The sequence below is a fragment of the Nesoenas mayeri genome (genome assembly GCF_963082525.1).
Source record: "Nesoenas mayeri genome assembly, chromosome: 11".
Classification (NCBI taxonomy): domain Eukaryota; kingdom Metazoa; phylum Chordata; class Aves; order Columbiformes; family Columbidae; genus Nesoenas; species Nesoenas mayeri.
The window spans coordinates 12,471,663-12,494,809 of NC_137563.1; the positions used below are offsets into that span (position 1 = coordinate 12,471,663).

General features: G+C 56.6%; 1 protein-coding gene and 1 long non-coding RNA gene across 12 annotated transcripts in view; both read right to left on the bottom strand.

Annotated features, from left to right (window-relative positions):
- Positions 1-17,595, bottom strand: part of TLE3 (TLE family member 3, transcriptional corepressor) — a 29,019-nt gene extending 11,424 nt beyond the window's left edge. For 3 of the 11 annotated variants that reach the window (XM_080350836.1, XM_080350845.1, XM_080350841.1), the window contains exons 1-8: positions 17,467-17,595; positions 16,843-16,976; positions 16,674-16,774; positions 16,506-16,569; positions 15,528-15,572; positions 7,427-7,489; positions 6,935-7,009; positions 629-833 (exon numbers count right to left, since the gene is read on the bottom strand). In XM_080350836.1, the coding sequence (XP_080206962.1) occupies positions 629-833; positions 6,935-7,009; positions 7,427-7,489; positions 15,528-15,572; positions 16,506-16,569; positions 16,674-16,774; positions 16,843-16,866 (577 nt within the window). In that variant the 5' untranslated portion in view covers positions 16,867-16,976; positions 17,467-17,595. Of the gene's footprint in view, positions 1-628; positions 834-6,904; positions 7,010-7,426; positions 7,490-15,527; positions 15,573-16,505; positions 16,570-16,673; positions 16,775-16,842 lie in introns of all 11 variants that reach the window. The other 8 variants (XM_080350844.1, XM_080350843.1, XM_080350835.1 and 5 more) reach the window with 6 other exon arrangements.
- Positions 17,596-20,552: 2,957 nt separating this feature from the next.
- LOC308044556 lies at positions 20,553-21,833 on the bottom strand. Its single transcript, XR_013922624.1, has 3 exons — positions 21,777-21,833; positions 21,570-21,662; positions 20,553-20,565 (listed from the first exon to the last, which is right to left on the bottom strand). It is a non-coding gene; the product is annotated as an uncharacterized lncRNA (long non-coding RNA).
- Positions 21,834-23,147: the final 1,314 nt, after the last annotated feature.

Sequence of the window (23,147 nt, forward strand, 5' to 3'; positions counted from 1 at the left end):
CCAGCAGCATGGGGAGGCTGTTGGACAACAGCCCTGCCCAGGGAGCAGAGCCTGGACCAGGGGCTGTGACCAGCTCTGGGGTCCCCAGCACAGGACAGACATGGACTTGCTGGAGAGGGACCAGAGGAGCCCCAGAAATGATCCGAGGCTGGAACAGCTCTGCTGGGAGAACGGGCTGAGAGAGTTGGGGTGTTCAGCTGGAGAAGCTCCGGGGAGACCATATTGCAGCCTTTGCGGACTTAAAAGGGACTGATAAGAAAGATGGGGACAGACTTTTGAGCAGGGCCTGTTGTGACAGGACAAGGGGTGATGGTTTTAAACTAAAGGAGGGAGATTCAGGCTGGACATGAGGAAGAAATTGTTGCCCCTGAGGGTGGTGAGAGCCTGACCCAGGTCACTCAGAGAGGTGGTGGATGAACCATCCCTGGAGACATCCCAAGCAAGGCTGGACGGGGCTCTGAGCAACCTGAGCTGGTGAAGATGTCCCTGCTCATGGCAGGGGTGGCACTGGGCGGGTTGGGAAGGTCCCTTCAACCCAAATCCTTCTGCAACCCCATGATTCTAGCACAGCAGGATGCAGCAATGAGCAGCCCCCAGGGACCACACTGACCTAGCCACTCGTTCTCACCTCTGTGGTCCAGGTCATGGTGGTTCTTCTCATCCTTGACAGCGAGGTGCGCCTGGCTGCCCAGGGCGCCGAGGGCCAGCAGCCCTGAGCTGCTGCCGGTGACCGGCGGGATGCCCGGTGGCTGGAGCCCCGAGGGGTGTGGCGGCAGCTGAACTGGGGGCCCATGGGCGGCGTGGGAGAGGTGCTGGGCCTGGAGCTGCTGCTGCTGCAACAAAACCACCAGTGAGCGGGGACGGGGCAGCGGGACAGGGTGGGATGTCAAGGCATCGAGCAATGATGTGATGCCGGAAAGGGGCACGTGCCCGGGGATGCCCCAGGAACTGCCCCGCTCGGCTGCCTGGAAAGAGAAGCCCCATTAGCAGGAGGGACGGAGGGTGGCCTATGCACAGCCCCCCAGCCCCCAGGGTTGATCCCTGCTGCAGCTGGGGGGCACAGCTGTGTGTCCGGCACACACACTCCCGGTCAAACCGCAAAAGCCATCCTTAACTCAAGGTAATTCACACCATTGCTGCAGACTTGGCTAGTTTTGCTCTTCAGTATATATAAGGAAAATAAAAAAATACCACCCAGGATGCAGAAAGTGGCTCTGGCTGGAGCTTCAGCTGCTAAACCAGATCAGAGAGCAAAAACTCACACCATCCAGGATCCTCACAGGCCACCTCCAAAAGGAAAAGTTTTGCTTATTTGCTCAGGACCAGCCTGAAGGCACCTGACAGTGAGAGGAAAACCACCCACACAGCCCCTTGGCCCCATCCTGCCACCCGCTGCTCCCGTCCCCTCCAACGGCAGCTGGACGCACCCTGCACTGAGGACAGGGCTGGCCCAAACTGAACTACAATCAAACACACCCCCTGTGTTCCTATGTCAAATTCAAACTTAAAGCATACAAGCTGAGATCTGAGTTGCTGGCTGCCAGTCAAGTCTCTGCCCATGGCCGTGTCACCTCCAAGAGCCCAAGGCCACCACCCTTCAGCTCCTACCCCGAGGACACCAGTGTGGGGTCCAGCCAGGGGTCTCAGAGTTTGGCACCCCCCTTTCCAGCCCTCCTGCCTGCACCCAGAGCCACCTCCAGCATCACCCAGTTGGCACCCATTGACCTCTGGTGAGAATCACAGGCTGGGGGACACCTGAGCTGCAGGGGAACCCCCCACATTTCCCCCGGGTCCCCACAGCCAGCTCAGATCAGGGTTTCTCCCTTCCCAGTGCCACCAAACACGGTAGAAGCGGTCACCGGACGAGGCAGCTTTCCAGTCAGCCAGCCTGTGCGTGGAGGGTCCCACAGCACGGTGAGGGGACACGGCACCACCTGCAAGGCTGCACACAACAGCAGGCGAGGGGGGCTCAGTCCCAGCCCTGCACCATGACAGCCAGGGGCTGCTGCCACCACAGCACAGCCCAGCATAACCCACAGCACAGGAACACACCAAAAACCCCTCCCAGGTACTGGGGACACTCCGTTTCCAACGCTTCCACCAAGGAAATCCCCAGCACGTCTCCAGTGCTGCAAGGGGACACACTTGGGTGTCCCCAAACTGGCTCATGGGATGACCCCAGCACAGCCCAAGGGGGTAGGGCTGACACCCCAGTAATGGCATCACCAGCCACTGCGACACAAAACCCACTGGGGGAGCAGGAGAGAGGGGTTTAACCAGAGGGGTCCCACACTCAGCTTAGGGCACAGCTGGACCACATCACACATGGGAGGTGCTCTTCAAAGCCTTCCTCCCCCACCTAAACAAGGCCAGTGCCCTCCAGCCCCCGTGTGCCACAGGGCAGGGAGTGGCTCTGCTGCAAGGCCACGCACACAGCCCCCGCGACACCGAGGGCCGGCGGCATCCTGCACACACCCCAGCAACCCTGCAGCTGGGTTGCAGCTTGTGGGATAAACCCCCACCCTCAGGCAACACCAGTTCCACCCGCTACAAGGACCTATTTTGGGGGGCAGAAGGAAGGGGGGACTGCTGTTGTCCCACACTGATGGGCACAGTGGGACCCAGCTGCCTCTTGCTGCCCAAGGCAGAGCTGGGTGCAGGGAAGGGTGACCCATAGGGGGTGGGTGACCCCCACCTGCCTGGCTCTGGTTTCGGAGCCTGGCTCAATGGGAGGGGGCGATCCCCTGTGGGACAGCAGCCAGGTCAGATGAGAGCAGCAGGAGCTGCAGTTCTGGGCAGAGGAGATGCATTATCTGAACAACACAGGTTCCTGCAGGCAGCGCAGAGGTCTCAGCTGTGGCAGAAGCCAAATCAAGGAGGCAATTAGGCCTCTGTAGTGCTGTTACAGGAAAAGCATAAATCACTGTGTCCTTAGCAGCAGGAGCTTTCAGCTTCTGCTGGGCTGCTGCATCCACAGGGCAGAGGGGGGAGCATCCTCAGGTGCCCTGTTTGAGGGGTGTCCCCAAACCCACACACGTAGGGCAGTAGGACTGCTGGCTGGCAGGGCGGAGGGAGCACAGTGAGGTTGTGTCCCCAGGGCTCTCCTGATGGTACCAGCACCATGCCAGCATGTCCCTCGACAGCACAGAGCACAGTCCCTGCCTCCCGGCCACGCACACATACCAAGATCAATTCCCCCAGCAGCACGGCCAGAGGAACAGCCTCAGCTCTTGCTGGAATCAATGACACTCTTCCCAGTCCCAGCCTCACGTGATTTCACCCATTTAAGCAAAAGGCAGGGCTGGCCATTACAGCAGAGCATCACCCTGGAGAACATCCCCCGATGGTTTTCCAGCACAGTGAAATCCTCTCCCGCAAGCTCTCCAGCGGTGCCCATCACCATGGCACTGGGATGTGCAGGGATCCGATGCTTTATCCTCAGCTATTTCCAACTCCCATGGTGGGCAGAACCACCAGCACTGCACAATGCTCCTCTCCGCAGCTCTCCAGCCCCGGCAGCAGCAGGAACCCAGAAGAGGGACATGGTCCCTTGGGCACCCTGGGTCCACACAGCAACACTCCAGCTCCCGACATCAACGGGGCTCATGGCTCCAGGAGACAACGTGGCTCCACCACAAGCAACCGCAGCAGCACCAGCAGTGAAGGCAGGAATAATCACCACCCTGAGCCTCATTCTCCAACAGAGCAGAAAACTGCCGGTTCCTTCATTTTCTTTTGTAAGCTGCTGACAAACACACTCATCCAAGGGCTTGGTGAACTGGGGAACTGCGCCCGCAGGGTCCCAGCCCCTGTGTAGCAGCCCCGCTCCAGTGCAGGGGGTGGAAACAAATGTCAAGACACAACATCCCACTGTGGCTCAAGATAAGGTTTAAAGGTGTTTTTCTCCCCTTTGGCAGGCAGAAACCAGTGAGCAGAATCCATTTGGAAAGTCTCCTTGCTGGTTTGAAGTCTCATCCCTCTGTCCAACGCATCTCCACAGGGTAGCGAGGATGATACCATGAGCTGCAGACCTCCATCCTGCCACTGCTGTAAGGAGCCACGTCCCGGCCAGGTCACTCCCACGGCAAGGAGAAGATGACAAGATGACAATCCCAGCGCACGTCCCCACTGTGCTGGAGGGTCCCAGGCTCCACTCGCGGCTCCCCACGGCCATCCCGGCTGTATCACTCTCCTGTGTCTGTTGTCCCAGGCAGCAGGCAATCCTCATCTGTCCTGTGCTGTGCTCAGGAATCACATCTGGATACTCCACGGAGGGCGATAAAACCCGCCTGGGACCTCCCGGCGCAGAGGGATGCTGCAGAGCTCAGTAACGCTGCTCGCTTGGCATCTTCTCTGCTGAAAAGCCCAAATTCCCTCCCCTGCCACTTATTCCCTTCCTTGAAAAAGGTTGTTTTTAAAAACACATCCTGTGGAGGCTTCTTGCCAATAGCCTGGGGGAGGGCAGGCTGAAGGAGCTCTTAGGTCACCTTCATCACCCAAAAAAAACAGCCCAGCACCTGCAGACAGCCCCCTGGGCAGATGCCTTATACCCCAGCCCATGGCAGGGACATGACAGGGTGCTCAGCTCTGAGCAGGATCAAAGTCCTGCCCAACAAAGCCGGGCACATGGTGTGGGACAAGCGAGGACCTGGGGCAGCCTTCCACGGCCAAGGACCCTCCCGACACCTCCCCAGCATCCCCAAGCTGAATGGCAAGTTCAGACCCATTAAGGATGCAACACTGGGGCTTCTCATCTGCTGGCAGGAGCCCAGACCAGAGTGACATCCCCACAGAGCCCAGGACAAGAGCCTGCAGCAAACACAGCCCTGGGTGACATCAGGGACATCAGCATCGCCTGGGTCTGGTGGGAGATGCACAGACACAGAGATGTTTTCCTTCTGGGGTCCCTCAGCATGTGCTAGACAAATATGGTTAAGATATGAAGGAGGTTACGATTTACGAGAAAGGCTGGCAAGGAATATCTCGTACGTAGAGTGTTTTTAATTGGATTATGTACATCATGCTTCATGCCTTTGTTAACCGATTTAATGGTTCACCACTTAAGTTCACCACTTGCGTTAAATTTAGTAAAGTAGTCTAATCATTTCCAGAGCTATAACCAAATCAAGGGCTCAATTTCACAGAAGCCTGAAGCAGAGGAACTGTGAGACAATGGCCTAGATGCATAAAATTAACAGTTCTTGACCTCAAAAGGGGAAATTAAAAAAAAGGTTCTAATGATTTGGTGCCTTTGTGCGTGTGTTTGTGTGTGTGTGTGCGTGTGTGTTGATTTTGTTTGCAGCACCTGCACCAAGACACTGGTGCAGTTTATAAATAGAGTCGTCTTGTCCTGCTGCAAGGCATGTCAGGGACAGCAGAGCCACCCGTCCCCGCAGGACACAGGGTGAGGATCCGTGCACACCCCAGCGCGCTGCCCCTTCCACCTGAGAATAAACACACCCCAAGTGACCCATCCCACATGAGCAACCCTACAAAAACAAAGCACTGCATGCGCAAAGGCGAGAAATTCCGTTTGCTGGAAAAAAAACAAAACCAAAACTCCTCTTGGTTTCATGTCTTGGGGGAACACAGGGGCAGGTGCAGCCACCAGCGAGCAACATAGGCCTGACACCCAAACCAGCTCCACATCTGCCCGGGGTGTGCAGCACAGCCTGGGGACCAGCCCTGTCCCCTATTCAGCCACTGAAGCACGGGGCAGGGTGGGGGGGGCACCCCTGTCCCTGCCTCGCTGGGTGCAGTAGAGGAGACACTCCCCGCTGCCCATCCTGCCTGCACCAGCTCCTGCAAACCCATCAGTCACAGCGATTAAATGCCTGGCTGCTTAATGATGGGGCAACACTCACTCTGATCTGAGGAAGCAATTACCTTGAAAATGGGGGTCAGGGGCCCCGCTCATTTACCTTAATTGAATTCCAATATCTGCCTCCAGCTGCCTGGGCTCCTGCCTGCGACCTCAAGTAGCTCATCACCTCCCTCACCACTGTCCCCGTCACCGACACCCCAGGTCACCCCCAGCCCAGGGATGGGGCACAGGGGGCGCGGTGCTGCCCATCACCCCAGCACCGACCCAACCAGACACACTCCTGAGCTGACACCGGTCCCCAAGCGCCATCACCACATGTGTCCCAGCGCTGGGGACCCATCACTGTCCTCAGGAGCCCAGAGCACAGTTCTGCACTTAGTACTACTCATAACACCAGAAAAATGCATGTAAAAGCAAATTAAATGCAAAGAATCACAAAGATCCTTGTAGCTTAAGAAAGAAGTGCAAATAGTTACTCAAAAAATGAAATTAAAAGTCAGTATTTTCTGGAAAATAAACACCTAAACCCAGAGGAGCCACCTCCCCAGGACGCAGGTTGGAGACACTGATGTCCCAGGGTTCAGGGAGCCCCAACACAGAGCAGGTTTGCTGCAGGACTGAGACCGTTACATCCATTAAAGAGACAAAAATTGTTAATCTTAAAAAAATCCCACCCAAGATCTGCAAGAGAGAGAGCCCAGTCAGACAGGAGCGGGTAAGTCAATGCATGGAACTACAACTCCGGCAGGTTTACAGAACATTTCACATCAACAGCACACACAGAGACATGCCTGGGCTCAGGGGCTCCGGGAGGGCGCTGGGCACCAAACTCTCGTGGAGAACATCAAATTTGGAAGTGGGGGCTCCTGGGGCTGCATTAGCGCCTGGGGACGGGGACTGGGTTGCCCAAGTGGCCTCCGCCACCCCCTGTCTCGCTTGATGCCAGATTGGGGGAGTTTTGGTGGTTTGGGGGGGCTGTGGGACAGCTGGAGGGCTGCGAGCCGCCCGTCTTGAACCGCCCCTGAGCGCAGGATTGCCTCTGGTCATGGTAAATGATAGGAATAAAAGGGGTATACACACGGTGAGAGGCAGATTGGGAAGTCCACGTACCCCGATGATAGCATTCAACTCCGTCATTGTCACTTGCTTGGCACGCTCAACAGCCTGTGCGACTTGCTGTTGGTGCTGCGGGGACAGACACACGGACAGGTTAGAGCTGGGCACGGGGCTTCAAGTGGAGGCACAAACCCCCATAAGTTGTCAGCCCTTTTTTGTCCATATTTTGCTCATGAGAGCAGGAGCCTGAGTACATCTCCCTGCTCACAGGGTGCAGGGGGAGCCAGAGCAGCCCCTTGACACCTTTTTTACTCTTTGGGTTTGGTGCAGACCCCCACAGCTGAGTAAAGCCCCTCATGGGTCTGGTTCTTCCCTATCCCGAGGGTTTTGTAACACACATGTGACCCAAGCAGCCCCACACCCCCAAACCACAAGTTTGGTGGGGACAGGTCTGATCCCACCCACAGGACCCCACAGCACTGCCTTCCTGGGGAAACCCCCAGGGAGAAGCAACATCCCCCATCTGGGGTGTGAAAACCTGCTTACCTCTTGTGACAGAAAAGGCATGATCTGGGCTAAAATGGTATTCAGTCTTTTAGCAATTTCTGTCTGAAAAAAGGGAAGAAGAAAAAAAACAGTCAGTACCAAGCAGTCTGCCACAGACTGCACGAGGCTTCCCGGCAGCAGCACCGAGAATCCTCCCCCACCCCCTCCTGTGCATCCCCTTCCCTGTCCCCTTCCCTGCATCTCCCTCCTTGTCCCCTCGCCTTTCCCTGCATCCTCCTCCCCATCTTCCCCCTGTGCATTCCCTTCCCTGTCCCACCTTGTACATCCCCATTCCCTTCTCTGCATCCCCCTCCCGTGCATCCCCTTCCCCGTCCCCTCCCAGTCACACAAGAGAAAGCAGCAGTTTCCAAAAGAGACAACAAAAGCACCTCTTTGCATGTTCTGTGCTGGCCAGCACAGGGGCACAGCCCCGCTCTCCACACTCTGGGGACACCTCGGTCCCCTTCCCACTGTGGGACCAAGCGTCACAGACCAGCCCCAGCAGCTTTGCGCCAGCCTGGACGTCCCTGGCTCCGGGAGAAGGCAGCCAGGCGCTGACACGGCTCCCCGTCCTTAGAGCAGCCGACGCTTCCCAAACAGGCCAGATCACACAAAATCCCTTTTGCACACCCAGCCAGGACAGCCCCAGCCATCGCTTCCCGCTCCCGGCGCTTATCTGCGGGTGTTGGGTTTCTTCTTCAGAAGAAACTCAGCAAACACGCAGCGCCCGTGCAGAGTGTTGGGCCAAGAGCGAGGGCTGCACTGCTCCCAGCACCGCGAGGTCCTTCCCCACCCAAACTAAAGCCACTCGAGTTCCTTCTGCCGTCCTCACAGTCAGGAAATTTAACCCATTACTATTTACACTCATTGGCTTGACCACATTACGGGTGAATTTAACAACAAACCTATGCTGTCAAACGGTGGTTTCTGCACCACCGCCGTTAACTTGGAATAACATTTTCCTGGAGCAATAACCACAGCAGAGGTTGGGGCGAGCAGCAGCGCAGTGCCGGGGGTGCTGCCCCGTGATGCTCCCCGGGCTCCCAGGAGTTAACGCCGGCTGCTCTGCCGGCCCCGGCAGCTGTTAAAACAGCGTTGGGTCCAACTCAAACACGGCCCCAGCAGCCGCGAGGATTCAGCGCCGCAACAATGGCCGGAGTCGAGCCCTGGCACACAATCAAACGCCCAGAAATTCCTTCCGACAGCCCTGAGCAGCTCGTTATCAATAACACAAGTGATTAACCGGGTCTTGCTCCAGCCTCCATGTCGGCAAGGTGCCTCATCCCCAAGACGGCCAGCAGCCACCCCTAGCTTGGATTGCCTCAGTGTGCTCCCCAAATCACTGTTTCCACCTGCAGCACCCTGAGGCTTCATCCCCCCCAGCCCCACCACTCAGCCCCACAGCACCCCCAGGACGAGCCCTACAGCACTCTGATTTTTAATCCCAGTCCCAGAGGGTGCTGACCCAGAGTGGGGCTCTCAGCTCCACTTGCTCTCAAACACTGCAAGGAAAAAAAACCAAAACTAAAATATCATAGTTTGGAGAAAAACAAACAAAAAAACAGATCACAACCCTTCCTTTGAGGAGATGGGCTGGGGTACGCTGGTGTTACTACAAAACTAACCTGAGGTAGAGACTGAGGCAAGAGCACAACCAACATGCCCCAGGACAACCCCAATCCCCGCAAGCCCAGGCTCACCCAGTGAAGGGAACAACCTCGTGAGACCCTGTGGCCACTGGACCCAGGGACTCGCTGCCCAGAGTCCCTCAAGTCCCCTGCTTGTGCTCCCGCAGCACCTTCACACGGCCATCGCCGGTTTCGGCTTCAAAGCAACGGGGATATTTCTGGCCGTCCTCTTTTCCGAAAGCGCCTGGTGCTCGGGTTACACCTGACGCTGTTATTAGCCCTTCCCGAGGTCGGGGGAGCGTGCTGGCGCGCGGGGTCACACAGAGGCATCTGGGACAACAAGGGTTTGGACTCAGGTACCTTGGCTACTGCTACTCGAGAGCCGCAGCCGCTGAGATTATCACAGACCCAGGAGCGGGGACAGGGTGGCTCAGCGGGTGCCGCATGATCCTCCCTGCCCGAGGAGCAGGGTTGGTACTGTGCACGCCACCAGCCCCTCAGCAACACAGGGCTACTGATAGCCACCCCGCTGCTCCCATCACACGCTGCTTAGCAATAGGTAAGCCTCTTTTAAAGGCCTTTTTGGCACTGATGCATCGATTAAGATTATATATAAACTGCAGCTCCATTAAATATTTATTCCTTCAGATGAAGCCTATTGGATTCTGGAAGTAACAAGCGCTCGGCAGATTGCTCCTCCAGCATGGCTGCTTCTCCTGTGAGCTCTTTCTTTCCAGCCCCCAACAAATTCTAGAATAAATTCAATCAGTTTTTGAGGTGAAAACAGCAGTGCCAGTACAAGCAGTCCCTCCTGCTACACATCGCAAAGGCCATTTAGGTGTACAGGAAAAAATCCAGCATCTAAACAGGTCACCTCTGCAGAGGAGGGAGGGACGGTGCTGGGTTTTCCCTGGGCATCATCAAGCACTAACACAGTCCAAAAAAAGATGCACAAAGCCCCATTGCCTCCGTGTTTACATCCAATTCCGTCCAAACTTCCAACAAAGATTTGAAAAAAAGCTTCATGCTCTGCAAAGAGAGAGACTTCCCACGTGGGATTCAGTGAGTAAGATATTAGATGTCCAAAATATTATGTTTACAACCATGAGGTTTCCTTTTAACGCAAGATTCAATGATATTTAAATATTTGTTCACTTTAACTTTTCCCATTCCCCAGCATATTAAACTCTAGTAGTCCCCATTAAAAGTTTAATCAGGAGCGAAAGGGGATCCTCCAGCATGTCGGGAACAGGAGAGGGTTTCATGCCCAACAGCCTCCCCATAACAGGGCTCATTCATCACCTCGCCCCAGAACCACCGAGCCCCCCCCAGCTGCTCCTGCCAAGAAAAACCTCCATTCCTCACCACAGGTTGCTATGGCAATCCCAGCCTGCGCATCCCCTCCCAGCGCCCTGCATCTTCGCTGGACCACAGCACACATCGCCAGGCAAGGGCTGCACACCCACGGTGGATAAAAGATGGGAGGCAGCACAGGGCACCCCAGGAGAGGCACCCCCAGCACAGCACCCACGGAAGCCCCTCCCGGGACGCTCACCCCAGGCAGTGCGATGGCAACGGCAGCTTCATTCCCCTCGTTAAAAAGGGCAAGGAGTCAGGAGAACCTGAAATCCCAACTAATCCCCCGTCCCTGCTGGGAACCTGACCTGCTGCGAGATGAGAAACGCTCCGGGTGATGTTCCGCCAGGAGGGAGGGATCAGAGAAAACATTTGCACTGGTTATAAATCAAGAGAGACCGCTCGGCCACAGGCTGCAGATCCTGCCACCCGCTCTGAAAATGGCCAGAGCAGCTCCCAGCACCCAAAGCACCGAAGGGCAGGACTGTGGCGGCTGGAGCCATGGTGGGGCCTCGGCTGCACCAGCGGCATGGTGTTAAATAGCTGCTGCCCCCACCCACCCCAGCTTCTCGTCTTTACACCTGGATGTGGCAGAGGGAAGTTTAAAAATAACGCTGCCGGCCATCAGTCACAGGATACGCAGAGCGGAGTTGAAAGGAGTCACCTTAAAAATCACCCAAAGCGCACAAGGGCAAGCGGAGCCCCAGCTCCCAGCCAGGGTAAGGGATGCAGGGAGACCCCTGCAGACATCACTCTGGACAACAGAGATGCTTGATGTGCCATAATGTATCTGTCCTGCCCCTAGCTGAGCAAGCAAAGGGGAGCTGCAGGGCTGCCCCAGCCCCATTGCTGCATCCCTGCACCCTCGGGGGGTAGGACTGGACCCAAACCCCTTCTGGGTTCCCAGCACCAGCTGTGCTCCAGGGATGGAAGCGTTTGCAAAAACCAACCCCGCAGCTCCCTGCCGGGAGCACCCCCAGCCTCCCCAAACACCTGCCCCCCAACTCTCACCCCACACGGGACAGACCCACCATGAACCCACACAATTTGGAAATGAGTCACACCAGACCAGGCCACTTCAGATGCACTTTCGAAACGCACTGTAGACCACACCAGACCAACCTCCAACATGCCCTTGCTTATTGATCTAAAGGATGGAATGCAGGCTGGAGACAAGGGCCTGAACACACAGCATCACTCCACTGAGCCTTCCTCCTCTTGAAAAACACAACAAAACATTACCAATACTTCCCACACCAGCCCAAGCCCCCGCAGAGATGAGGCTGGGACAGTGCCCAAGGCACTGGCCCACTGGATGCAGGAATGTGGCACCAGCATCATCCCACAGCTCACCCAAGACTCCCAGGGAAAGTACTCGTCCACCAGTCCCCTCAGCATCCTCCCCAGCTCCAAAACCACTGGTCACCCTACACACACCCCAGCAACGTTTCTGAGACAGATCTGCACCACCACACCCCCCCAGAGCCACCCCAGACCCCTGCCTTGGCAGCGGGTGGCAGGGGCGGTCGGAGAACCACCCGGAGTAAATCCCGCCGTAAATCACACCAGCGGTGAAGCACCAGAAGCATTTGTTGAAACCAGGATATTGTCTCTTTAAGCACATGAAAATCAGGCCCTTGAGCAGTGTGGTTCTCACTCCGGCGCACAATTACGGGCACTTTCAGCTGTCTCCCAGGATTTCAAGTGCTCTCTCCAGCCAGGCTGTCAATGGCATGTTGAAAGCTATTTGTGGCTGCTATCGTTATTAGCAAAGTAGAGAGCTTCGCTGATGAGAATTAAATTCAGGGAGGGGGTGTGGAGGGGTGAGCCACAACCCCTCACTACACAATTACCACCCGCACCCGGGCTGTGGGGACCAGAGCCCACCCAGGGCCCCCAAAAATCCACCAGGGCTCCCATGAAGCCAGGGAGAGGTTCAGCTGACAGCTCTTCCTTCCACCTTAGGAGACCTGAGACTATCACGCTAACAAATTACTTGGCTTCTGAAGTATTTGGCAAATTATTACCTGGCACTCCTGGCTAATGAGCACGACAGAAAGTATATTGTGCTCTTGGAATATTCTAGAGAAAAAATAAAAAAAAAAGCATGCCTCTCTTCCTATGGAAGTGTCAGGAGAGTTTAGGTTTGTTCCAAGCATTAAAGTGTTTAAGCACAAAAACAAGAAGTGCTTATGTGGAGAGTTCTCAGCCATAAAAAAAAAATCAGTACAAAGGTTCTCCCCGCCAAGGTGTCCCATTCCCCCATGCAAAATTAAGTTTTCATTTTGGATTTGTTATTCCCTCCAATTGCATTCAGCAATTATCTACAGAGATCTGAACAAAAACAATGCAAAACCAACAGGGAAACAAATGTTTCTTTTGTAAAAATCAATTACCCTTAAAAGAAAAAAAAGTTCCACTCAGGTTTAAAAAGAAAACTCCCAAGCAGCCTCAGGTTGAAGAAAGCCCAGCCAGGATAAGAGAACGCTTCATTCAGCAGGAACACTGATGTAAGGAGCAATTCACTGCGGTATATGCAACAAAGTGGGTAGTCACTTCCTAAATATTTCCTTGCATATGGAGTTGTTTATGAAACTACATTTTTGTCTTAACGAGAAACAAAATGAGAAGAAAGGAAAAAAAAAAAACCCACACGCAGCCACATATGCACACACTTAATATTCAGCGTAGAAGAGATAATCTGTTATATAAGCCCACAGACAGACAATCCCCTTTTGCTTAAAGATGAAGTATCCATCAATGTTTGTCTCAAGCAGATGTAATCACAAGCAGTCAAGTCTGGAGGGCAGGACACTGCATGAATAATTCAGGCACTTCAGTCTACTTGATTGTGTGCAGATAAACACAAGTCAACCGCTAAACAGGTCAGCTGATAAACTTGTTTGTTCAGGACTAGCCGTCCTCCACCAGATGCAGGCAGGACCACGTTGCAATTAGCAGCTGGATGCCTTTTGGGGGGATGCTGCAGCCCCAAAGAGGAGGAACCCTCCTCAGCACCCACTTGGACCAAGCTCCCTTATCCCTCCGCTCCCTCTCGCCCCATTTTCGCCTGGGAGCGCATTGGAAGCAGCTCCGGCTGCTTTGTTTTCGTCCAGCACCATGCACATTGCTGTCAATTAAACAACAAGACAGTTTCACCTCCCCAAACTCCCCCCCCCCGCCCCGTCAGCCCAGCACCAGGCACGCAGCATATGTCACCAGGAACAACTAAAGCAGGCGGGAGATGCTCGGCACAGGCTGGAATCATCCGGCAAAGATTGATCTGCAGAGCTGCGAGGCAGCTCCCAGTACGGCACAGACCACGCAGGGCTTCCCTGGCTGCACCACCCGGCGTGGGACCTGCCACCCTGAAAAATCTGGGTCACCAGGGGTAGCGGTGCCTCTGCCTGCACCAGCACCAGGGAAAAGTGCCCCTGGGCACTTTGAGGCTTCTCAGTTTCCTCCGAAAGCATCCCAGTCGCTTTGCCTTGCCAAACACCACGGGGAAAACACGCTAGAGCTGCGTGGTCACACTGCAAGACGGTGGACCGCGTCATCCGCACACCAACAAAGCCAGAGACCCAATGGGGTCTCACCCCCAGCCCCGACCCACAAAACCTCTCAGACCAGGCTTTCGTTACAGCCACGGACTGGCGGAAAACATGCTGCACCTCTCCGGAAACGGCCAATTGCTCCCAAAGCCTCACCAAGACAAAAAGCTCAATATCTTGGTGCATTATTTCAGCATCTCCCCGCGTTTGCACAGAGCGAAGCCACTCAACTCCCAGCAGGCAGGCAGCAAGGGGCACCCCCTCTCTTGGAAGGAGCCTGCGCTGGCATCACCCTCATCCTCCAGCACTTCAAAAGGAGCCACAGGGTCCGTGTCCCTTGGGACACGTGCAAAGCGGGGATGGGCTCCTCACAGGAGGCCACCACAGGCCTAGGCACAAATTCTGCATTGAGGAGCATTCCCAGCTGCACCAAGGCCAAATGGTACCCAAGGGCTCCCCAAGCTGCACACCAGCCCCACGTGCCCCGGGGGGGACCCCAGCTCTGCACAGCCACCCCCAGCAACACCACAAGGCACTTCTGTCCAGGCAGAAGCAACAGAGAGAAACAAGTCCAGATTATCTGCATGGAAGAAGATATTTCTAAAAAACTAAACACTAAGCAATAATTATTTTTGTTACCCTGCCACTACTTAGCAGAAAGCTAAAGAAGAAGAGGCAGATTCACAGACAGGCTGCTTTGAATTTCATCAGTCGGCTAACGAGACTTTACCTAGGAGGGCAATACTACTGTTAAGCAAAACCACCTCAGAGTTGAATGAGGCTGATTTGCGAATTGCAAAGTTGATGTCAATTTCTATCTGCCTTAAGTTCTTAATTAGAACTACTTCTAAAACCAGTAAGCAGCAGCAGCACAAATAATCAGGTCTAATCTCAATAATAACTTTATTCCTTTAAGTTTTACCATCATGTGCCCAGCCTTTAGGCTCTTTAACTATAATCTTATCAAGGTAGCACACCACATTCTGCTATGGCCTTCTATATTTTTCCTTCAGGCAAGTTACATATCAGAGGAGACCAGAAAAAAAAAAAAATGTACCAAATATTGCTTCATTTTCCAGATGCAAAGACAAATCCATGACATTGAGCAACACACCATAAGATACTGGTATCCCCGACGATAACTCCCTTCTAAGTCTCACGCTACAGCCCGGCGAGTATCAGGAGTATGACCTTAGAAACAGTCGTGTTGTACCAACAACAAAACCAGAGGAAAATGTGGGAGATAACAGTGTTTTCCAAGTGCCGGGAACGTGCTATTCCAGGTACCGACCTCCCAGCACCGACAGCAAAGCTATTTTCACCTCTTCTCACAAACACTCTTTTCAAAGCCTAAGTTTCTCATGAATATAGGCAAAAATCCCACCGGCCTGCCATAAACCTACAGTTCCCAACAGAACTGCCGGGCCACAAGCTCTCACCTGGAGTCACATCCCTGACTTCAGCACTTATGCCCCATTTAGTGCAATCAGGGCCTATTTTATCTCACATTGAGAAAAGGGCAACAGGAGATCAATCAATCACAACTTCCCCCTTTAAATTACTCACCTGTTTGTGCATTTCAATATTCAAACCATACGACATTTCATAGTACTGGGGAATTAAAAAAAAAAAAAGCCAAGAAAAACTTGAATTAATTTAACATAAGGTATTTGCATCAGGTCATTACCAGAAAGCATCCCGGTCAAAACTACGCTTACAGCATTCGTAGCCAAGGAAATTATACCTTATAATAAGCAGATGCTTATAGTGTTTAACCGGCATGCATTTAACAAGAGGACACTCCTTTTTACTCCTGTTTTCTCCTCCTAAGCTACTTAGAAAAACAAAGAGGCGCAGAGCTGTGTGACAGGCGTCTGCACAGCCCTGGCAGAACAGGTACAGCCCGTACTCTGGCCAAAACCCCAGTTTCTCACTGGGGGGGTGGATTTATTCCCCCCCCGGGTCCAGCACTGCTGCCGGGAACCCAGGGAGCGCCCCGGCGCCTGCCCCCCCCGCCGGGAAAGGGGGTGCTAGCTCCTTCTAAACCCATTAGAAATACAAACGATCCCACCTTGGGGCCCTGCGATGCAAAAAGAAATTTTAAAAAAAAAGGCTTCTGCGGCAACAAAAGAGCCCATTTTCCCCGGGCGGGGGGCATGCCCTGGGAAGCTTCGGGGTGGCCTCACCGCATGCACCGAGCGCCCCGGGGCAGCAAGTGGGGACAGCCCGTACTCACCCTCCCCACCCAGTATCCCCAGGGACACCCCTAAGAGCTCCTGCCGCACCCCCCTCTCTCCCTGCACCCCCGGGGGCTGATAGCAGAAAGGGGTTAATAGGAAACTTGCTACCGCGCTTCCAGCCGACTGGGTCTGCGCGGTGCCCGGGCAGGGCGGGCAGCCACCCCAGGGCGGGTGGGGGGTCCCCGGGCACGCAGCTGCCCGTTCCCTGGGGGTGTCCCCCCCCGCCTCTCTTTCCCAGCGCACGGCTGGGCGACCAGCTAATGACATTTACAGCCTGATCCGAAATCTGATTAAAGTCTCTTACCATAACGTAATGGCGCTGCATTTCTGTCTTCTCGTTCGCCAGTTTATCATACTCCACTTTCAGGCTGGGGGGGGCAGAGCGCAGGGTGAGACCCGGCGGGCAGGGGGGGCGGGGGAAGGGAGGGGAGCGGCGCTGCCCGCGGCCGCGCCCCGGCCCCCCCGGGCTCACCTGTGGTACTGGGCTTGCAGGAACTGGAACTCGTCCTTGATCCGATCGCAGGACTCGGCCACGGTGAATTTGAAGCCTGGTTGGCCCGGCTGGTGCGGAGCCTGCGGGGAGAGGCGCTCAGCACCGGGGGACCCAGGGGTGGCGGAGGGTCGGGGGCAGCGGGACTCACCGGGTGCCGGCCCTGGGGGTACATGGCAGGGCTGGGGCGCGGTCACTGGAGCCAGCCGCGCCGTGCCTCGCTACGGCGATCGCGACGTGCGCTGCTGCCCGCCGGCCACGGAGCGCTCCCGGAGAGGCCGAGAACTGAACAAAGAGACGAGAGGAAAGTCCGTGCGGGGGGCGGAGGAGGGAGGGCGGGGGGGCGAGGGGGGAGCGGGCCCGGCCGGCCCGGCTCGCTGTGAGCCTCCCCCCACTCCGCGCAAATCACCGCACCGGCGGGGAGGCGCTGCGCGGCCGCGGAGCCCAGCCCAGCCCCGCTGAGCCGAGCCGCCCGCAACCGCCGGGGCCAGGTGCCGACCCCCCGGCCGCCTCGCTCCGCGGTCCTCCGCTTCCTCACCTCCCCCCCTCTTCCGGCACTCGCTCTCAGAAAAAAAAAATAAAATATATATTAAAAAAACACCCCCCGAAAAATTTCAAAAAGCAACAACAACAACAAAACGCAACCAAAACAGCCCCGGAGGAAGGAGGATCCCGCGGTATTCCTGCTGCGAGAAGAAGGGGGAAGCAAAGCCAGGAACTAACGCCGGAGCACGACGGCCATGGAGGAGAGGAGGAGGGGGGAAGAAGGCCGTACACATCCGACTTCCCGGGCGCCGCGGACATGCGAAGCGTCTCCGCCGCGGCTCCCCCCGCCCCGGGGGCGACCGTTCAGCTCCGTCCAGCCGGCATCGCCGTAACTCCACAAGCCATGCTGCCGCTCCACGGGGTCCGAGGGTGCGCGGGGGGGGTTCCCGGGCGCGGGGCGGAGACTGAGGCCGCCGGTGCTACGGAGCGGGGCCCGCCCGACCCCGCGATGCCGCCGCGGACCGAGGCAGCGCCGGAGCACGCGGTCCGCGCCGCCGCCGCCAGAGCGCTCAGGCGAAGCGGGGCGGCGGGGAGGGGGAACAAAACCCGGGCGGCCTCTCCGACGCTGGCCAATGGCGAGGCGGCGGACCCACGTGGGGCGGGAGCAAGAGGCACGCTGACTGGGCGCCGCCGGCGGTGACGTCACAATGCCAGCTTGTGTCTGAAACAGTGAAGCGAGAGAGAGCGGCGGGGCGGTCCCCGTGCCACGCCCCCCCCGCGCAGGACACGCCCCCTTCCTCAAGCCCCGCCCCCCGGCGCCCGGCTCCCCTGGCGGCGGGAGCGCGCGGCCCCGCGGCTCCGGGCGATCGCGCACGGTTCCTCCCGCAGCCGGTGAGGGATCGCGCTGCCCGTAATCTCATTAGGTCGGCAGAGCAGCCCAATTAGGCGCTATAAAACAAACAGAACCGCTTTGTCACTTTAGCGTTTCGCACTTCGCCAGCCGCGGTACCGATCGGTGCGGGAGGCTTGTCTGTCCCCTCCCCGCCCGCACCGAGAGGCCGGTGGGATGGCGGCGCTGCCTCCGCCGGCCCTCCCCTCGCCCCTTTGATGTGCCGAGCCCTGCCCGGTGCTCGGGGCGGGAACCGGCCCGTTCTGCTTCCCCCCCGCCAGCGCCTTCTTTCAAGTCCGAGCGGCTTTAATGAGCAACACGGCTAATGTCATTAACGTGACACGCTCCCGCCGCGTTCGCGGGGGGGACACCCGGCCTGCAGCCCCGCCGAGCCGCCTGTGCACACCGGCTAGCCCAGCCCCCCTACAGCGGGGCTGGGGGCGAGAAGCCCCCACGCTCGGCCGAGCTCCGTGCGGGGACCAGAGGGAACCGCGACCGCACGGGTGGGCCCGGCTCCGAGACACAAAATGGCTCCTGTCCCTTACGTCACACGGAGCCTCCCCGCCCCACGTGGGTACCCTCCAACAAACCCCACCCTCTGACCAATAAAAAAGAGCCGAGCCGGCCTTGCTCCAACACTATTGGCTGAGCCGCTGCGGGTTGCCGCGGCGGGGAGGGCGCTGTCAATCAAAGCCACGCGGGGCCGGAGCGCTGACAAATGCCGCTGCTGTTCAGCCCCCGCTTGCAAATCCCGCCCGGGCCGGCGGCTTAATGAGCTCGGAACGGCTCTTCCTCCAGCTCAAACAATCTGTCAGTGCCGCGGCGGAGGCAGCCGTGCGTGAAAAAGTAAGCAGAGGCTAAATATCAATTTGATTTTGTGTATCAAAGGAATATTTTAGGTTTTTTCTCCCCCAGTAATGAAACGTATCCATTTAAATAATAAAAAAGGGCGGGGGGGAGAGGGGGAACCAACAGCCCCCTCGAAAATGCACCCCATGCTGCTGCGCAGGGGGCCGGTAATGTGTATGTGTCCCGGCCGCGGTGCCCCGCCGGGTGGGGGCTGGGCGGGAGCAGAGTGTCCCCGCTGAGCCCCCGGGGCTGGGGGTACCAGGGGGTGTCCCCCAGCCCGGTGCAGGGAGGTCCCCCAGCCCGGAGCCCCCCCGCGGCACCGCCGCTAATTGGGTGCGTTCCGGCTGTTGACGTGACAAGAAGTGTCAGGGCCGGGCGCTGCCCATTGGCCGCCGCGGCCGGCCCCGCCCTAGCCCCACGTGGGGACCGGCCGAGGCGGCGGGCGCGGTGCGAAACCCGGCGCGGAATCCGCCACCGGAGCCGGAGCCACGGCGCTCCCCTCACGGCCTCCTCGCCCTTTCGGCCTCCTTCCCATTTTCCTCCCTCTCCTGCTAATTTTAAAATTTTACTTCCCTTTTACTTTTCTTTCCTTTTCCTTCATAGAGACAGCAACTCTCTGCAAAGTCCCTGCACTCCATGGGGTGCACATGGGGTGCATATTGGTGTTCACATTGGGGAGCACAGCCTCCCCAGCACTGCAGCCCCAGCAGACACTGGGAGAGCACCCATGCAAACCAATATGGGAGATCATGGGCACACGGCACTTTGAGCCACACCACAGATGCTCCCAGGACCGCCTGTGAAACATCAAAAATTAATGGCAATTAGTCACCCTGGCAAAATTAGTGGTGAAAGCAGTGCTTATTCTTCCTGTGAAGGGCTCACCCTGGCAGCTCGCTCTGCCCTGTACATCCAAGGTGACATGTATTTAGTGGAGAAACGTGATGGGTGCTCCCAGTCCTAGGAGAACGGCAAAGCAGAGGCAGCAGCACCCGAAAATCCTCCCCTGCACGAGGCCTCAGGGACGGGACACAAACCATCGCTCGTCACCGACACAGTGCCGAGGCTGATATAGGATGGAGCGATCTGTGATCATTCTCAAAACTGCTGCACTTCGGCCTCAGCGCTTGGGTTCGCACCAATTTGTTCATTTTTCATGGCTGGGGAAGGGGAATTGATGTTCCCCCCGGCAGGCTGGTGCTCGCGCTGGAGCTGCAGCGGGTCCAGGTTCAGTGGTGCTGGAGCACTGCTGAGCATCCATGGTCCCCGTTGGTTCTGGCTCTGCACCTCACTGGGCTGGAAAAGTGCAGAAAATGGGGTGATTGCAGCAGGGGGGCTGAGCCAGACCCTCTGCCCCAGGGGCTTTCTGGGGCCTAATTCAGTGGACGTGGGGATACGGGCAGAGGAAGGGAAAGCAGTGGTTTTGCACTGAAAATTCATTTCATTGCTCAAAATAGAACACATTAGATGAGCTGCTTCCCTCCCCCAATGGTACTTATGGACAAATTCTGATTTTTATTTAATGGTTTCCCCGAAAAGGTTGTAATTTTCTTCACATTTCCATCTAGTCATAGCTCCAGTGTTGTTGTGGTGAACTCAAATGACCGAGAATGCCTCTCGTTAATTGATATTCCTCACACTAGGACTGTACTGAAATAGCAGATGTTTTATTTTAGCTTATTAAAACTCACCTGGTTGGAAAAGAAAAAAAAGAAAACAAAGAACTATTGGGGTGAAAGGAAAAGTTCTGGTTCATATTGATTTAAAATCTACTTAAATTGATATTTGCACATCCCAATTATAAGCAATAATCTTTTCCCATAAATTATTTTTCTGTTTGTTTTTTTTTTCTTAGCAATCTTAGAAAAAGCCTCAGCAGGAGAAGCCACCGTCTCCTCCCCCAGCCCGTGCTGCTGCGAGACGCCTTTGTCACCGCAGGCCGGGGAGGTCACATCCCTCCTGTGCAGGAGGTGCGGGACAGAAGGGGAACACGGAAGGGGGTCCTTGTCTCCTTCCAAGCATTGCTGCCCAAGCTGGGGCAGCCAGCACCCCCAGGTGAGGGTGAGGCCGAGGGCTCCGGGGATGCTCAGCCCCGTGCACATCGTTCGGATGCTGGCAAAGGGCTGGTCCCCATGCGGACACGGCAATGGAGCAGCCAGGGGAGAGCGGAGTGCAGGAGGCATCGGGTTCCTTCAGTATGACACGGTGACCCCTCCTTCGGAGGTCACTGCTGGTTTTGGGCGGGATGTGTCCCCTCCCCAGTGCTGGGGTGCCAGGGTGCCCAGGTGAGCACCCTGTGAGGCCCCACAGCCAGAAAAAGGACACAGGACATGTCCCCACCCTCCCTGTCCAGGGAGAAACCTTGGGCTCAGCTTCTGGGCATGGGGTGTTGTGACACCATCCTGTCCCCACCGCGATGCCGCCCTTCAGGGAAACCGTCTGAGTTGCCCTTCCCCTTCCCGAGCAGCCTGTGCAGGGAAGAGCCATCCTCCCACACCCCATGCTCCCGCATCAGCCACCCTTGGCTGGCCCCAATGCTGTCCCTAGCTGCTCGGGGGGTGCCCAGAGCCGCCCATAGCCCTGCTCTCAGGGCCAGGCTGTCTTGGGGCTGTGGTAAAGCTGGAGAAAATGGGAGAAAGAAACCTGCTCATTACTTTTCATCTCCTCCTCTTACACTGTTTGTCCCATGAACCCTGGATGCAGCTGGTTACGGCTTCAACACACCTCCGTCAGGCCACCCGGATTTGCTGGTAGGGTGCAGAGAAGGTAGCAGAGAAAAGAGGAGAAACCTGTGTGCACACTTGTGCAGAGATGCACACACATGGGCACACACATGCACAAACACATGCACACAGACTTACACACACGTGTACCCACTGGTCCCAAGGTCGCCTCCATTTCTGCCTCCTTGGCCTCCGTGAGCAGCTGGACTCGCCCTGCGCTGCTCCCCGCCTGACGCAGCCGCCCCAGTGGTGCCTTTATCATTGACAAGCCAGTCCCGGCCCCAGTCAATAGTGTGTGTTTACATTTCAGGTGACACTATCTGCCCTCCGTGCAGGGCAGGACCCTGCCTGCCAAATTTCCTTTAGCTTTCAAGTTTATCTAAACAAGGATTTCAGAGCTGGGAAGGCAGCGAAACGCATACTAATGACCGAGCTGAGAGCCAGGAGAGCTATCAGCAAGTTTATTTTGCTTTGTGGAGAAGCTCGGGTTTATCTGCTCTTGGCAGTAAGTTTTCACAGCCCCCCGGCAAAGCAGGGCTCAGTCCTGTGGCCGCTGCTGGCATCAGTATCCCCCAGGGCTGGGGACAGCACAAGCCTCTTTTAGTTTTGGATGTTCCTGCTCCTTGGGATGATTTGAGCTTTTCCATTTTCTCCTTCTTCCCTCTTCAGAGCAAATTTTGGGTCTCCAGGCAGAAAAACGCACCCACCCAAGCCTGCAAACAGCTGAGAACTGTGTGTCCCTCCCGTGGGAAGGGGCCTGAGCTCCTGAGGCAGAGCTCAGACCCTTGCCTGCAGTCTGCAGCCGCAGGACTCCTGCTCAGCACAACCGCTCAGCTCTGACTTTTCTCTCCGCTCCGCAGCAATGAAACAGAAATGAGACCACCTAGCCAGTCTGCCCTGCGCCGGCGGCAGGAGCGGGCAGTGCTGGGATCACATTGCCCTCAACAGCCACGGGCACCCTTGCACGCCCGTGGAACCTGCCGGAAGTTTCCGAGCACAGCAGCGGACAGACAGGGACGAGTGGTGGTTGGTGATGTTGCCACAACAGGCCTCGGTTACCCCGTCCTTTCACAAGCAAAACTCCATTGACCTCACCCTCATCCGCAGGATCTGCTTGAGCAATCCCTGCGCCCGCCCAGCCCAGTGGCTCTGGTGCTGCTGCCAGCGGGGGCTGCCCAGGCAGGGGAGCCGCAAACATGCTGGGGACCTGCCACAAACTCCTGACAGCACCAAACAACGGCCTGAGCCTCATGAGCACAATTTTTCTCTCCCATTCCCTGTGGTTGGGACGGGAGGTGTGAGGAGATGAATCTCCAGGAGCCTCCTGGCAGCACAGACAGGTCACAAGAGCCGGACTCAGGTGTCCCACCTGCCGGGAAAACATCAGCTCATCCACTTATTTGCAAAGTTTTGGCCAAGAAGCTGTGACCAACAGGAGGAGTAGGTGAAGGGACCAGGCCCAGGACTCACTAACAGGATTTAGCCTCAGCTCCGGCGCTACTGGCTCTG